Source organism: Corvus moneduloides, chromosome 20 (genome assembly GCF_009650955.1).
Source record: "Corvus moneduloides isolate bCorMon1 chromosome 20, bCorMon1.pri, whole genome shotgun sequence".
NCBI classification, from domain to species: Eukaryota; Metazoa; Chordata; class Aves; order Passeriformes; family Corvidae; genus Corvus; species Corvus moneduloides.
Window position 1 is genome coordinate 10,720,774 of NC_045495.1, and position 16,861 is coordinate 10,737,634.

A 16,861-nucleotide genomic window follows, 5' to 3' on the forward strand; every position below is an offset into this window, starting at 1 on the left:
GACCAACACACCTCAGCCTTTAAGCTCTTTGTATCCAAAGTTTGGTTACTTAATTCTAAACTGACACATCCCCATATTTGGAGGAATTGCCACATCATGGTGTTCTGGAAGTGTTCTTTGGCTCTTGATTTACAGTAACTACATAGCAGTGGGGGAAACTGGATGACAACAAGAATTAATAGTTTTCCATGGAAGCTGGAGTGTCTGACGGCACTGGAAGCTGTGAGGATGGATCAGCCTCCAGGATATTAACCATGGAGATGGCTCTCAGCGTTTGCTGCCAGTGCTGATGGCCCTGGGAACAAATGGCACATGGATTCATCCGCCCCATTGCCCACTGAGCCGATGGGCTTGGCTGGGGATGAGGGAATTTGGTGCAGTCGTACAGAAGCAGCATCTCTGCAGGTTTACAGAGAATGAGAAACAGCCATCCCTGCTCGGAGCTCTGGGAGAAGCAGCAGTATTTGGGAATTCCCCAACTCCTGGTAGCAGAAGTGATTGATGGGAGCCAGGAGATTCTGGGATTGGCACACGAGGAGCCGTGTTCGGGCTGTCAGGCTGCCCACGCTGCGAGGGGAGCTCAGGATGAGCAGCGCTGTCGGAAAACGGACGTGAGGGATTGATCACGGAGCTGGAAGAGAGCTCAGGCCAAGAAGAGCGGCAAGGAGGGGCTGTGCCACTCTCCATCTCGATTAGATTCAGCAAGGAAGGTCACTTCCAGCCCATTTCTTAGTATTAGAGGAGGATTTGAATGCTCTTGCAGGAAAAGTGCCACCCCCACTACCCCACAGCAGTTTGTCCAAGTTGACCTCAGTGGTTTCCTGCCAAAAATACCTGTGAACAATAATGACTTGTTAATGATTTATCCCTGTGTTCTCAAGTGCTGCACTGATTCCGAATACCACAGAAACCATTGGGGCAGGCTCTTAAGGTTTTGGCTACAATGGCTTTTTGTCCTTCCCCCCTGACAGGGATGCCGGCTGCATGAGGGAACCAAGGGCTCAGTGTACTGGGCAGTGTAAATGCACATTGTTCAGTGTGACTTCAGGGAATATTGGTGGGAAAAGCAACTGCATTGGATCAGGGGAGAAATCAACGGAGCTGTAATGAAGGATTGTCCCTTGCACAGTTTGCAGAGTCGTGAGCAGACACCAGCAGGTTCCCTGTGGTGCCAGCAAGGCACAGCTGTACAGAGTGGGCTCTCTGCAAAGAGCTGCAAATCCATGTTGTGTGGGCCTGGCATGGTTCTGGACATGGGATCCGGCACCACAAGCTCTCTGCTGCCCTGGGAGATGGGCACCTGCCATTTTCCCAAGGCCATCAGGGCAGGAGTATGGAGGTTTTATGGCATATGGGGGTGAGGTACCACACCAGAAAGCTGTTCTGTGCTTCCAGCATGGCTGTGTAGTAAACCCCCCTCAGCCACCCTGACCTGGGAGCGGGAGCACCACAAGATGAAAAGCAGCAGAGAGAGAGGGAGAATCTGTGATTGCAACAACCACCTCCACCCTTCAGAAGCAGGAGAAAAGGCGGTGGAGCCCAGGAGCCAGACTCTGCATGAGTGGACTTAAGGTGTTCGTGGCCCATTTTACACAACAAAGTGGAGTTTCAGTGCTGAGCAGCCAAAGCAGAAGCTCCAGGCAGTGCTTGACTCTCCCAGTGGTCTTTGTCTGGCAGGGGCCAGTGTCATTGTTGAGAAAAAAGCAGAAAAACGCAGAATTGGCAGGTGCCAGTGGAGACTCCGTCCATCGCGTCTCCTCTGCAGGAGCCAGGGATGAGAGCGGGACACCTCCCTCCAGTAACCAGCAGGACTTTCTCCTTTCTGAACTTCTTTTAGTCTCAACTACTGTGGCTCCAGCTGTCCTCGTTGTCCCAGCACTCATCCTCCTCTTGGATGTCTGTCCCCTCTCGCAGAGGTACAGGTCGGCGAGGGCTGGATGCTGCAGTGGAGGTGATGTCACAACTCACCTCCTTTCACTGCCCCAGACAAATGGGCTGTGAGTGGCTCCCTTCCCACTCCTTGGAGTAAAACAGCTCGTAGAGCTCAGTCATAGGAATGTTTGGTCCAGTTATTGGGGGCCTTGAATGAAGACAGTGGGTAGAGCATCCACTGGTCTCACTCTGTTGAGCAGGGAAGTTCTTTCACTTCCTGCCCTGTTTGTCCTCCTGCATGTTCACTGCTCTGTGCTGCTCTGCACACGGCAGCAGAGATGCCTGAAAATGGAGTTTTATCCACATTTTTGGCCTCAGTCTCTTGAGTCCTGGGGTAAGGCCTCTGTCATCCCTGTCCCTGAGAACCTCCACGTGGAGACTTGCCCTTTGGTGATGAATGCTGGAGTCTCCAGAGGCTCCCAGCAGGGTGAAACTAAGGGAAGAGTTTCATGCTTACCTGCTTCAAGCTCCTTCCAGTGTACCAGCTCAGCTCTTTGAACATCTGTGACAGCGTGGAGCAAAACCTGGTCTAGTGGAAGGTGTCCCTGCCCACGGCAGGGGCTGGAACGAGATGGTCTCCAAGGTCCCTTCCAACCCAAACTATTCTGGGATTCTGTGATCTTCAGTGGCTGGAGTCCCCCAGGATGCAGCAAAGATGGTAACAGTTCACTCAGGAGACTCAGGAAGTCTCCTGTGAAATTATCCAAGAAAAAGTATTTTATTGACTTCTCTGAAATCCTTTGTTGAGATCAATTGCAAGGAATGTTGTGGAAGAAGTATAAATGGGCAAAAAGGGAATAAGGTGTGTTTGTGAAATCCTTCAGGCTGTTCACCAGCTGGCTCCGGACACGTCTCCCAGATCAGTAACTCCAGTAATGCTGGGAAGGTATCCCAAGTGGAACACCAAGTGGAAAACCACTCTTTGAGTGGTCTCTGATGGCTTGTGATAGTCAGGTCACAGATTCTCAGAATCCTGGAAGGGGCAGGCTGGAAGGGGCCACTGTGGGTCACCTGGTGCCACCTCCCTGCTCACCAGGGCCATCCCAGAGCACAGGGCACAGGATTGTGCCCAGAGGGCTCTGGAATATCTCCAGCCCCTCCCTGGGCAGCCCAGGGAAGAAGTTCTGCTTCATATTCAAGTGGAACTTCCTGGGCATCAGTTCCTGCCCAGGTCACAGGGTTATGTCAGTTTTGGGTCTGACCCCTTGTGTCTGTGCTGAAATTCTTGTTTCTGCTCAGCGTCTGAAGACATCAGTGAAAGAAATTTTCAAGCAGTTTCACTTTTGCTGTTTAAGCTGGTGCAGCTGCGTGTGCCTGTGTCGTGTGGCCTCAAGAAGAGCAGTGAGTGTAGGTTGGAAGGGAGGCAGGAGTGCAACCCAGGCACCCCATCTTTGGTGCCTCCAGATGAGCTCAGCATCCCCAGGAGCCCGGAGCTGCATTCTCGGCATTCTTGCAGCTCCTTAGATGTCAGTGATGTCATCGATAGCAGCCAGGGAATTGCAGATCCCAGAGGGCCTGAACTCATGTCTTAGCAAGTAAGAGTAGGAGGAACCAATTTCTGTCGTGTACTGCACTGTACCAGCAAGTTCCATTGAATCAAATCACAGCAAATATATTTGCATCTACATTTTTGTCTTCTGGAAATACAAAAACGTCCAACAAGAGAGACTCGTGTGTTCTCCACCAGCCACTCGCTCATCCCTACTACAGAAAACTACGTCTGAGCAATATAACAACAGGAAGCCGGTGCAGAGTGAGATTGAAAAGCAAATCATTTATTCCTTTAGCTGTTCAATCTTTGTCCTTGTGCCCAGGACCTGCTGACATAAAACATATTTCAAGACAGAGCTGGCATGGAGTGAAGGCATCAGCCCTTCTCTGGAAAGCATCCCTTGAAAACTCCATCTCGTGTCAGCCTGTGAAAGAGATGCGTTTGCATTTTTTTGTGCAGGATGAAATAGCTCATTTTAGGAACACAGGAGCAAAATTTTAATTAAAGTTTCATACTTTTATCACCTGAGATTTTGTACCAAGAGCTTCGGGATGATGGCAACCCAGTACCATGCAGGCTCCTGGTAGGCATGGGATGCATCAGTTCCTGCTGCTGGTGTAGCTGGGAGTTTGAAACTCTGGGATGGACTGAAGTAACACGTTTTTAACGATGGTTTGGTGGTACCTTGAAGCCACGATAGCACAGTTTGCAGATGGTCTAGTGAACGGCATTAAATAGCATTTTACAGCCTAAAGTTTGGTGGTGAGGGAGACTGACAGGCCATGAGACATGTTTGTATCTGAAACAGAGATCTTAATTTTTTTTCTAGTTGTATTTAGGAAGTTGCCTCTGACAGGACCTTCCAGGGGTAGAGCATGGTGCAGAGATTAACTTCTGCTCTCGCCGAGCCTCCCCAGGTGGCTGCGGGTGCAGGACCGTGGGTAGGATGGACCCTCCTCTGCAGCTGCGGAATTTCCTGCTCGGAAGCAGAGTTTGCTCTGCAGCCTCAGTGCTGCTTGAATGTGGCTCTGTGTTACTCAGATGTAATTAGAGCAGCTTGCCAGTTCTTTATTTCATCCCTTCATTTCAATGGGATTTCCAGACCTGGTGCAATTTGCCCCAAAGAGCTGGGGCTTGTTTTCTAGCCCAAATCTAGCCAGACTTTATACCTACACCTGCATTTCTCCAGCTACAAATAACAATGCAAGTGATTTTATCTAATCTCCCACCACCTGGTTTGTTCTTGTCCTCACTCTTAGGCATGAGGGTATTGAAAATGCTTTTGGCAGGAGGAGCTTTAAGCAGTGTAACCACCAGCATTAACGCAACCGCCCGGGCTGTGTGTAAAGAACCAGGTATGGATGGCAGTGACCTCCTGCAGGGAGGGAAACCTGGACAGCCGGAGCTCGTGGGTTGTGCGGCGTCTTCTCCGAAAGCCTGGAAGGCAGCACAGCAAAGCCGTGGCTGATGTGCTGCGGGGAAGAGCCCACCCGTGTGCGCCCTGGGCACGGGGGGCTTCAGGGAGCCCTCGGGCCTTCCTGTGTCTCTACGTGACTTGGCACCCGGATCCCAGGACACCTCTCCAGAGCAGATCTGTGACTTTCTAGCTTGGGTTTCACCACGGAGCGCCCAAGGCCCCTCCTCTACGCCGGCATTTCGGCGCTGTGCTTTGGAAGGACTCCAGGCCAGCAGCGAAGGGCTCTTTGATAATATCTGACGGGCGGGTAAGAATTTTGGGCAGCAGCCAAGGTACACATTGCCTGTAATCGTTAACTCGGTCTGTAAACAGTTCAAACGGCACTGAAGAGGCCGTCAGTTATTACATTAGCGAGAAGCCTTTCATGTGCCCGCGCAGGAGCCGGAGCCGCGCAGCGCCGGCCCCGCGGAGCAGCTCTGGCTGCGGGGCTGCAGGCGCGGCCTGGCCGTGCAGCGAGCGCTGTGCCGAGCGCCTGACCTTCAAACCCTCGGCGCTGCAGCAACAACTAAATCATTACTTTCCTTTTGTTCTGCACCTGGCTCGGCGGTGCAGCCCAGGGAGATGGAGGGGGAAGGGATCAGGCAGCGCTCCCCCCGGCGCCAGCCGGGAAGGTTCAGCAGGGCTGGCTCCTCCACCCCAAACCCATCTCCTGCCGGCAGCTTTTCCCTGGGGTGACTCCTCCACCCCAAACCCATCTCCTGCCGGCAGCTTTTCCCTGGGGTGACTCCTCCACCCCAAACCCATCTCCTGCCTGCAGCTTTTCCCTGGGGTAACTCCTCCACCCCAAACCCATCTCCTGCCTGCAGCTTTTCCCTGGGGTAACTCCTCCACCCCAAACCCATCTCCTGCCTGCAGCTTTTCCCTGGGGTAACTCCTCCACCCCAAACCCATCTCCTGCCTGCAGCTTTTCCCTGGGGTGATTCCTCCGTTCCAAGCCCATCTCCTGCCTGCAGCTGTTCCCTGGTGAGAACAGCTCCATGTGCAATCCTAGCAAACGTTCCGCTCGTGAACAGGTAAAGCTTCCCTGGACCGTTGCTGGTTTCTCCAGAAGTGGCCACAGTGGTGGTTCAGGGCCATGCCAGGGTCCTGACATCTCCAGGCAACAATGCTGCTGAGCTTCATCTTCAGGAGAGTTTTAGAGAATTCCCCAGCCCACATCAGCCTCTGGAGAGCCCTTTGGTCTCTTTCCAGGAAGAGATGTGTGATGTTCAGAAGAAGTTGTTGCTTAATTTGACCCGAAAGCAATTTCCTTGTTGGTGTTTGCTCTTCTAGATCTGCTTTCTCTTTTCTAGAGGATCAAGAATGCCCTTTCTGGCATCAGTTGTCAAGGTTTTAACTTTGAAACCCATTGGTAAAAAGCTGATGGTTGAGGAAAAGTACCCAGTGCCTGCAGTAAAGTGATCTGGGCTCGGGTGAGTCTCTGTATGTGGCCCATCAGTGCAGAGCTGCTTTCAGGGTCAGAGCTGCCTCAGGTGTTTCACGGACCAGTTGTGGGAGTCCTCATGTGTCTGTGCCACCCTTGAGCTGGTCCCAAGGGACCTTTGTGCTTGGAGAGGTGAGAGAGCTGCCAGCACAGCTTGGGCTTTGCCACTGCTTCGAGGGCTGCAGAGGGACAAGACTTGTGTGAGTTCTGTGTGACAGCTTTAACCTCCCAGCCACTGCCGGCACCGTACAGAGGGTCGGGTGAGAGAGGGTCTTCAAGTATGGAGATGGCTCCGGGGTGGGGACAGGCCGGGCCCTCCGAGGTGTGCGAGGTGAGCAGGTCAGCATGGGTTGGATGCTCTCCATGGGATTTGGGATCCAGACCGTCTGCAGAGTGCTTGGAGGCAGAGGAGCATGAGCTGTCCTCCCGTGACTTGGGCCAGCTTGCCTTTACTTTCATTTAGTGCTGTGAGTCAGGGCTGACCAGAGAACCTCCCTTTGCCTTTGATACTCCAACATGGATGTGTGGACCAGACAGAGACAGTTTACCCAGACATTGTTATGGAGCTTTGCCAGAGATTTCCTTGCTGGTCCATGCAATCCTCGTGGTGACTGGGCCAACAGAAGTGACACCTGCTTCCCTCATGTGGGACCTCTCTGTCCACAGGAGAGCAAACTTCAGCAGAGCTGTCAGTGAGGGGTGTTTGAGAATTTTCTCCAACCCCACAGGAATCATTTAGGTTGGAAAAGTCCTCCCAGACCATCGAGTCCACCCTGTGCCTGATCCCCACCCTGTCCCCAGCCCAGAGCTCTGAGTGCCACCTCCAGGCCTTCCTTGGGCACCTCCAGGCACAGGGACTCCAAACCTCCCTGGGCAGCCCCTGCCAAGGCTTGAGCACCCTTTCCATGGGGAAATTCCTGCTGCTGCCCACCCTGAGCCTCCCCTGGCCCAGCCTGAGGCCGTTCCCTCTCCTCCTGGCCCTGTTCCCTGGCAGCAGAGCCCGACCCCCACCTGGCTCTGAAGTCCTTTCAGGGAGTTGCAGAGAGCAATAGAAAAGATCCAGACTTCACCTAAACCATCTAATCCTGCACGTGTGATAATCAAATAAACATCCCTCTTGGGTTCAGCACTGCTCTTTGTTGCTCACCAGCTTGGTAATGAAAAGGAGAAGGAAACACAGTCATTTCTTGATTAGGGACTGATTTGTTCTATCAAACCCGCACGCCCTGCTGACCCTTGACTCAGGCCAAAGGTGGTGAAGCTCGTGAGCACAAGTGAGGGCACAAGCACAGGAGTATTGCACTGGCACCTTGTAGGTCCTTTGTCTCGTCTGCCACCTCTGGCCACTCCTTCAGGGGACTCGGATGGTTGTCTGAGCTGTTTGCACGTTGAGGTAGGACCTGAGTCTCTCTAAGAATAATGCATTTGTTATCAGTGAATGTGTTCCTCTGTGACTCACATGTGGTAAGGTGTGTTTGCTGTTATAACAGCTCTTGAAACTTTATGCAGGTAAATTAAAAAAGCCCCATATCCTGATGGCTGAGCTTCATGCCCAGGAGTCATGGAAGTGACAATTTCTCCTTGGGCCTCTTGAAACACTTTGATGTTCTTTTCCTTTTCCAACCAGCCATGTCCATCTTCTTCATGGCTAAAATTCACTTAATCTCCCTGCCCAATCCCTTCTCATCCTTCCGTGTCCTTCTAGCAGTGTCCCACAGCACTTTTCAGCTCTGCTGTCGCTGTGTTTCAGCCTCCTGGCAGCATCTCCTGTGCCTGTGGTAGTGTCCTGTCATTTCTGCTGCTGTCTTTCTTAGGGTGGAATGGTCTTGGGGTAAGAGGGGCTTCTGTTCAGCTGGTAGAGCTGGAGAGTTCAGGTAAACTGGGAGGAGCCTTTCTTACAGGAATAAAGACGTTCACACAGCATTGATCACAGAATCACTGAGGCTGGAAAAGACCTCAAAGACCATCAGGTCCAACCTGTGACCAATCCCCACCTTGTCACCCAGATGAGAGCACTGAGTGCCATTCCTTGGGCACTCCAGGGATGGGGACTCCACCACTTCCCTGGGCAGCCCCTTCTTATACCTGACATGAAGAAATTCTTACTGATGTCCAACCTGAACATTCTTTGGCACAACCTGGAGCTGTTTCCTCTTGTCCTGTCACTTGTCTGGGAGAAGAGTCCGATCCCCACCTGGCTCCAACCTCCTGTCAGGCTGAGTTTTGGGGAGGCTGGGAGAGGAGGATCTGGTGGCTGGGGTGTCCCAACAGGGCTGTGTTGCTGTCAGGAGCATTCCTCAGTGACTGAGGAGTGCACATGGCCTGTTCCATCCCAGCCATGCAAGATCTTTGGAGGTTTCCCTGGTGCCAGCAGCTGGGACAGTGCCCATGCTCTGGCACCTCTGGGAGATGCACTGTGCAGGTGCACATCTGGCTGTTAGAGCTGGGACATCTGCCCTGCTCCTTCCCACAGGAATCCTGTCTCGAGTGCCCTGTTTCCATCTCCTCATAGACCCAGCAGAGGATCTTTCCCAGTAATTATTGCAGCCAGGTTAGTGTTGGCAGCGAAGATGGAGAGGGTGGTAGGAGACCACCTTCACTTGCCTTTTGAAGCCTACAAAGGAATATAAACCTTACTTAGTTCAGAGGCTCACTGATGGAATTGCTGCAGGGAAGAGGTATCTTGAGCCAGACATATCCACGAGTACAGGAATATCCATGTCCTGCCTCAGGAGCTCGTGCTGGGTGACAGTGACATGACACAGCTGGGTGAAGCCAGCAGGGCAGTGGGCAGTGGGTGCCTCCCATGGACACACGGATGTGGCACGACAGTGTCCGACATGCTCTGTGTCCCCAAAGGTGCCACTGTGGTGCTGTGGGCCCCTGGCTCATCCCCTCACTGCTGCTTCGGCTGTAGCTCATCTTTGAAGGAGCTTTTCCACAAGGCATTTCATCCACTCAAGGCTGTGGCACCAGTGGCACGTGGAGAATGGTCCTGGCATGAGATGGAGAATGGTCCTGGCATGAGCTGTGGCAGGGGAGGCCTTGCTGTCCTGGACAAAACCCTTGTACCCTTCCGGCGCTGCATGGGTGAGCATTCCCTCAAAGACTTGCATGGGATTCCACCTGCTGGAATACTGGTGAGAGGAGGGGAAGGAGGCTGGTGCTGGGACACAGCCAGAAGTCACAGCACTGTCCCACAGATAAGGCAGCAGCTGGCTCTGCTGATGTTCTGGGGGCAGATGCTCTCCCGGCTCTCTGGCACTGACCACGAATCCCAGCTTTTTTTCTGGATTTTGGTTCCTAGATGAAATATTCATGGCAAAAGTCTAGTGGGAGGTGAGTGGGCAGCCCGTGGTGCTGCCTGGGGAGTGCAGAACCCCGTGTGTGCTGTTCCCCTGCAGCCCCAAAATGTGTTGAGAAAAGTCAAATCCCAACAGATGCTCCTCTGCAGCCCCCCAAGCACAGCAGGCTATGCCCACAGCCAGGCTTTGCATTTAACAGCTCTTCCTGGTGTTTTGATCCATGAATTCTCCATATTTTTAGTGAGTTTCTGTATCTTTGACATATCCCACCTGTACTAAGCAGAAGAATTCTTGTTCACTTAATCACTTGTACAGAAGTCTCAGTTTAAGATGGAGTGAGAAGGACTCCTTGTAATAGCCAAGATGTTGACACACTGCAGCTTTATCTAGTAGATTTTCATTTTTCATTTGTTTTTTACAGTAATGCCTGTTTGCTTTTTGACTGCTTTGGGTGATTCAACAACGGTTTCCATAAAACTCCCCACAGTGACTCCGAGCTCTTTCCTCTTCATTAACAGCTCACCTAGAGCTCATCCTTGTGGAAAATACCTGGATATATTTTTTCATTTTTTAACGTCTTGTATCACTCCATCACTCAGTATCATGAGATCCTTTGCTAGACAGTTTTAATATTTACGGACTTGGATTTTTATGTGTTATCGAAGAGCTCATTCATTTCACCATCCCTCATTTTCCATGTGGTTTGTGAATATTTGGACAACAGTTTGCCTTGGGACTGTCCTGGTGAGTTCACTGTAAAGGCTGCCCTGCTTTTTTCTCATTTTAGTTCTGAAGATTGTAGAACCATGGAATGGTTTGGATTGGAAATTACCCTAAAGCCCATCCAGTGCCACCCCTGCCATGGGCAGGGACACCTCCCACTGTCCCAGGCTGCTCCCAGCCCCAATGTCCAGCCTGGCCTTGGGCACTGCCAGGGATCCAGGGGCAGCCCCAGCTGCTCTGGGCACCCTGTGCCAGGGCCTGCCCACCCTCCCAGGGAACAATTCCTTCCCAATATCCCATCCAGCCCTGCCCTCTGGCACTGGGAAGCCATTCCCCCTTTTCCTGTCCCTCCATCCCTTGTCCAAAGTCCCTCTCCCTGGGCAGTACTGCACAATATTCCATCGTCTTCCGTAGCCTTGACCTTACAAGAGAACAGGAGAGGAGACACCAGAGTCTGGCACTCATGGAACTGCCTTCAGTCCCACACTCACTGACTGTTTTGAGGAACCCTGTGGCTCTGTGAACCATCCCTTTACTTTTCCAAAACTCTGTTAGTTCTTCCCTTCTCTTCATTAGCCTGTTTGGTTTAGCCTGGCTTTTCTTTTTGGCAGGGAAGTCAGGGTTATCAATCTGCCGTTCCCTGCATCACTCTCAACTTCTTCAAATGCATTTTGGTATTTGCTGTCTGCAGTTTTTCTGGGATTGTGGTCAGTGTAGTGAAGAGTTTAGTCCAGGATTTTTCTCAAGCCCTTTGGTGAACACTCTCCTGTCCTGTTCTCTTCCTGTCTTTCCCATGCCAGTCTTACGGGTTGGTTATAACATTTCTCCTGCCACTTCAGATCAGATCAAATTTTGATTCATCCCCCATGAAGAAAGTGTGGGAAGTGCTTACAGAGAAAACCGAGGACTTCCTCTGAGTCCTTTTTCAGCCCTTGTCCCTCAGGACTCCTTGGTGAACAGAAAGGGGAACAGAAATGTTTAAAGGATCCTTGGGGAGAAAAAAAAGAGCACAAATAATCTCTTTTCCATAGGCACGGTTGATTCAGTGAGAATTAATAGGCTCAGGCTGTAACAAAAGCAACTCCAGTGAGGCACTGGAATACACTTCTGGTGTGGAGGAGAAGGGAGCCCTGGAGTGGGTGAGGAGTTCCCCTTTTTGGAGGTCTTGAAAACAGGTTGAGCAAGTGTCTCTGAGGAATGTTTTAGGTCTGGCTGATCCTGTCTTCAGGTAGCAAAGTGGACTAGATGACCTCTCAGGGTCACCTTTTTTTCCTCTTGTTTTATACATGAAGCTCCCAAGTGGGAATTGGGCACCTCTCCAGGCCTGATTCCCCAGGACCTTTCCCTGTGTTTCTGCTGGTCAGTGCAGCCTGTGAGTGCTGCTGGGAGGGACAAGTTGGTGTGAAGGTAGTGGGTCTAGTGGGAACAAAATGGGAAAGATGGCAAGCAGGAGTTAAAAAAGTGAAATTCAGTATTGTAGGAGTGGCACTGTGGACAGAAAAGGTAACAAATAAAGAGAATACATAGGGTAAGGAAACAGGAAACCAAAAAGGTGATAGCAAGAAGATAGGGATGAGGAGGAGCTCTGCATCCTCTTTGAAGGTGTGACAGGAGGGATGTGGTGACAGAGACAGATGGAGTGACAAAGCCAGGGCTCACAGGTTGACAGTGTCTTACCAGGGCCAGGGTGTGGACTAGGGCTGAATCACTCAAGAGCGGGTCCAAACCCTGCCAGCTGATCCCAGCCCACCACTGGGATCCCAGGAGCACAGGGATCATCCTGGGAGAAGGATCTGGCAGAGCAGCAGTGTGACTTCCACCAGGGAACCCCAGCTGGAACGGCACTGGGGGTCCAGCATAACAACCACAGAGGTCCCTCTGCTCTCTGGGAGCTCCTGGGAGTGGGGAGTGGTGGGATTTAGGCAGCACGTATGAAACCTCTCTGGTTTTGGATGTGAACACACCCCCTCTCTCCAGCAATGGGATTTTGTTGTCTCCTGGATCAGATAAGGGTCTGTAAGGAGCTGTGGCCCCGGGGCTGCGGGTGCTGCAGAGGTGCTCAGCCCAGCAGAGAGGGGGATGGTACTTGTTTTTCTGCATCGTCCTTACATTATTTTTTGAGTCTGCTCTTGTCCTGTGAACACATTGTGCAGCCAGGATCCCTCACAGGGACAGGGCAGTGGAAATGCCAAGAAATGCTGTTGTAGGATGTAGAAAATAAGAGCCACATCTTGCTGCTGTGCTGCTGCTGGAGGAGTTGCCTGTATAGCAACAAACAGGAGAAGGAGCTGGGAGGAGCAGAGGGAAGAGGTCTCTGGAGCAAAGACAAGTGGAGTGTGTGGTCATGGTGGATGGTGCCTGTGTCCCTGCCCCAGGAATCCCCCCGAGCTGCCCCTGGACATTGCAGGGTGTTGAGAAAGCTCCCAGGCTCAGCCTCCAGCCTGATCCGTGTCTGTGAGGGACCCAGCACAGAACAACGACGAGCCACTGCTCTGCCACAGCTCCATGGACAGCTGCCCACGTGGGAAGGGCCTCAGGTGCAGGGAGCAGCATTCCTCAGCAGGTCTTCTCCAGATTTATCAGCTGGGTCTTGCTCCAGAACAGCTGCCAGTATTTTCCATATGCTCCCCATGCACATTTGGAGCTGCAGAAGCCCATTTGGCTCATTGCTCGTTTTCCCAGTGTTCATCATTAATCATGGAGTCATGGAATGGTCTGGGTTGGAATGGACCTCAAAGCTCATCCTGTTCCAGCCCCCTGCCATGGCAGGGACACCTCCCACTGTCCCAGGCTGCTCCCAGCCCCAATGTCCAGCCTGGCCTTGGGCACTGCCAGGGATCCAGGGGCAGCCCCAGCTGCTCTGGGCACCCTGTGCCAGGGCCTGCCCACCCTAATGCTGGGATCAGGCCCAGCAATCCTGGTCACAGAGAGGCTGCTCCGAGCTCAGCACGCAGGGCTGTCACTGCCCCATGAGTGTCACAGCCAGGGTCGGACACAGCTCCAAGATGAGGTCCTTCCCAGCTCCCCCAGGCTCCGGGAGCAGCCCAGGGAAGGCTTGGGACGGCTCCTCCTGAGCTGTTGGAGCTATCCCGAGACACACTCTTTGCATTTCCTGTGACAATCCCATATTAACCCCAAGCCACGATCACATATTAACCACAGCTGCCAGCCAGGCGAGCAGAGCACAGCGATGCCATTCCGGGTGAATCCAGCAGGATCACGGGCACTTGGATACTGTGTCGGTGTTGGTCGAGGCAGCGCCCGTCAGTACTCCAAGGGAGCAGGGGGTTAATTGGGAGCTTCCCTGACTGCTCCAAGCCGTAACAGATGTGATTGCTTCCCTGAAAACCTGGATTCCGAGAGTTTGTGGTGCTTGGCTTGGTAATGCTGTACTCTCTCTGGTGTCCTGAAGTCTAAATTACAGCATCCCAGAATGGTTTGGGTTGGAAGGGACCTTAAAAATCATCCACTTCTCCCCACTGCTGTGGGCAGGGACACCTTCCACTAGACCAGTGTTTTGATAAAAGGATATGAACTTGCATTTTAAAATATTTCAAATTTCACTGAAATCCTTTGCTTTTACTTTTGTTTTAAGTAGTTCCAGACCTGATCAGGAGTTGGATACAAACTCACAGCCACAGACATTTGCATGAGACATGAGAACTGGTTGGTGTCCGTGCTGTGATTTTAGGATTTGATGATTTTAGCTCACTTTCATGGTTTTGTTAGACCTGTTCTTGTTTTGATGCCCAAGACTTGGTGCTACCAAAAGCAGCTCTGTGGCTTTGTGGTGCCTCCCGACTGTGCAGTGCTGGGTGCTTGTGGATGTGGGATTGGTGCTGGGTTGTATCACTGCACACGCAGCAAAAATCCCCCCTGTCACTGCCAGCAGCATTCCTGGCACTTTTCTAACAGGTATAACCCTGGGATTGAGGGGGAATGTCTGCCAGCCACCTTCCTGGGAAGCCCAGTGCCAGGGGGGTCAGTGGAGGCCTTAGAACTGTGGTCTCCAGCTCCACAGAGTCCAGCCAGGCTCTGGGGGACTGTGGTGGTCCGAGTGGCTGGGGTGACAGCCACCTTGGGCAGTGACTGGTTTTTTGTGGTGTTCAAAGCCCCACTGGCTCAGGCAGGGCCATGGGATGTAGCAGTGTTGTGGTGATGCCCAGCCACAGGGGGTCCTGCACCTCTGGGCAGGTCCAGAGGGTCTGCAGGGTGGGCTTGAGCTCCCCTTCACAGTGCTGAGCCCCAGGATCTGAGTTTCCCTTGCATTTGTCCTGCAGTCCCACCCGCTATCCCTGTGCAACACCAGCGAGGATGAACACACGGAATCGGGATTCATCACCATCGTCAAGCTGGAACAGCCGGATCGGGATCCCAACCCCTGCCTATCCCTGGCTAACAAGGTGAGTGCAAAAATGCCTGAAATGGCGTCAGCCTGGGAAGTGAAACCTGTGGTGCAGCAAAGAAAAGGGCAGGAGAAGGCAGCTAGGTAAGAAAGAGCTGTTGGGAAGTGGAGAAAAGGACAAGGACAGAGCAGGGTCCTTGGCAGAAGCGGTCCTTTGGGAGAGATGCTGTGCCAGCCATCCCAAACACCCATCCCTCCACCTTTTGGACTGCCTGACTTTGTGAAAGGTGTGGAGTTCCCCCTAACCTGGCAGCTCTGGGATGCTCAGACCTTACCCCAGCATCCAACACTCTTTGCTGTGCAGCAGCCTCATGCCCCTCCTGTTGTACAGCCTCACATTGCTCCCTGGCCTGTGAGGGGATTTGTGTTTGTCTGTGTTCTCTGGCCTGTGGGAAAACATGGACACAGAAAACATCTTCTGTGGCTCTGTTTCCAAAAATAATGCTGTAATACTTCACTGGATGAGGCTCGAGAAGAGTCAGTGCTGAGCAATGAGATAAATGCAGACCAGCTGAACTTGTGGTGGGTCATGACTTGTTAACAGTTTGGGCCCTGGGAGATCTCAGAGGTCTTTGGATCAGGCACCTCAGTGTGCAGTTCCTGTGCCAAAAGCTGAGGTCACTGGTCCAATTCTCTGGTAATAAAGAAGTCAGGTAGGAACGAGGGCCATTTTAAGCCTTAAAATCTTTGTGACTCTGATTAAGTTGTGTGGATAAGGACAGCATTGGCTTTTTCTCTTGATTGTCTCCGTACCAAATGTTGGGCTATTTTTCACAAGTGTTTGCAAGGGTGAAAACCCCCTTGTTCAGCGCTTCCTGGCTTTACATAGATTGCCTTCAGGTGATTCCACCCTGTTGCCTTCTTCCTGCTGGTGGTGATGTGGTAGGGATGGGGATAGGGTCCTTTTCCATGTTCCCTGCAGCTCAGCTGAAGAGGGCAGGCAAAACTTGGACTGAGCACTTGCTCCTTCACCGCAGGGTTTTTTCACAGAGGCTGTGGCATCAAAAGCAAGGAAAGGGATGTGATGCCATGATGGATTTCCCATCCCAGGGCTGGTTGCCCCTGGCTGCATGGGCAGCCAGGCAGCAGTACCTATCCCTTCCTGGGTTGCCCAGCCCAAATTCGGGTTGCTGCTGCTCTGGAGCTGGTGCCAGCTGTTGGCGCAAGCCAGTGTGATGGAGCTGTCAACCTGCTGTCAGTTCCCCCACACCTGGAAAATGGCCTGGGACCACCTGGGCAGCTTGTGACAGACACAAGGAAAAGGGCTGGGCAGGTGCCCCCAGCTGTCCCATGTCCATCCAGACATGACCAGCACATGACAGTGGTGCCAGGATGCCCCGGGATGTTGGGGCAGGGCAGCAGTGGCTGTTTGGTCAGTGCAGCTGCTGTGGAGGATCGTGAACAGGAGGATGGAGCAGCTGCACAGGCCCATCTTCCATCTCAGAACCTTAAAAGGTTTCAAAACTTAGGCCGTGTTGGATAGGGCTTGTAGCAACCTGGTCTAGTGGAAGGTGTCCCTGCCCATGGCAGGGGGTGGACCGAGACTCTGATCACAGCACTGGAAGTACCAGTGTGTTACCGCGTCCAAGGAGCAGCTGAGGAAGGTTGGCACAGGGAGACAAGACACAGTGCATTGCTGCACTCTGCTCATCCACTTCATCCCTTCTCCAGGACCCCTGAGCCCCCCAAAGCAAACAAACCCCTCGGTTCACCTGATAGACTGACAGTTCACTGGCCATCAGTCATCACTACTCTGTTACCAGAGCCAAATCCAGCGCTGGATTTTGACATCCAGCTGCACGTGACACCAGTTGCCATCCTGCAGGTGTTCCTGCTCTAAAATCTCACCAAGGGATCTCCCACAAATAGGAGTAGTTTAGCCATGAAATCCAGCAGATGCTCCTTAAGCTGGCCACATCCCTGGGCCCGTCCTTGTATCATGGATCTCCCACCCCCTGGAATTCCTGCCTGTCTGCTTCTCCATCCAACTGAAGCCTCTGTCAAGCTCCTTCCCTCCAACATCATACAGATCAGAGAATCACAGAATGGTTGGGACTGGAAGGGACTACAAAGATCATCTCACTCTAAGCCCCTGTCATGGGCA

At 52.5% G+C, this 16,861-nt stretch overlaps 1 protein-coding gene across 3 annotated transcripts in view; it reads left to right on the forward strand.

Moving 5' to 3' along the window:
• RNF43 (ring finger protein 43) overlaps positions 1 to 16,861 on the forward strand; it is a 60,855-nt gene that overhangs the window by 27,020 nt on the left and 16,974 nt on the right. For all 3 annotated transcript variants that reach the window (XR_004243977.1, XM_032129995.1, XM_032129994.1), the window contains one exon: positions 14,633 to 14,755. Coding sequence is in view for 2 of the 3 variants with exons in the window: in XM_032129995.1 (XP_031985886.1) it covers positions 14,633 to 14,755 (123 nt within the window). In the remaining variant the exon portion in view is untranslated. The remainder of the gene's footprint in view (positions 1 to 14,632; positions 14,756 to 16,861) is intronic.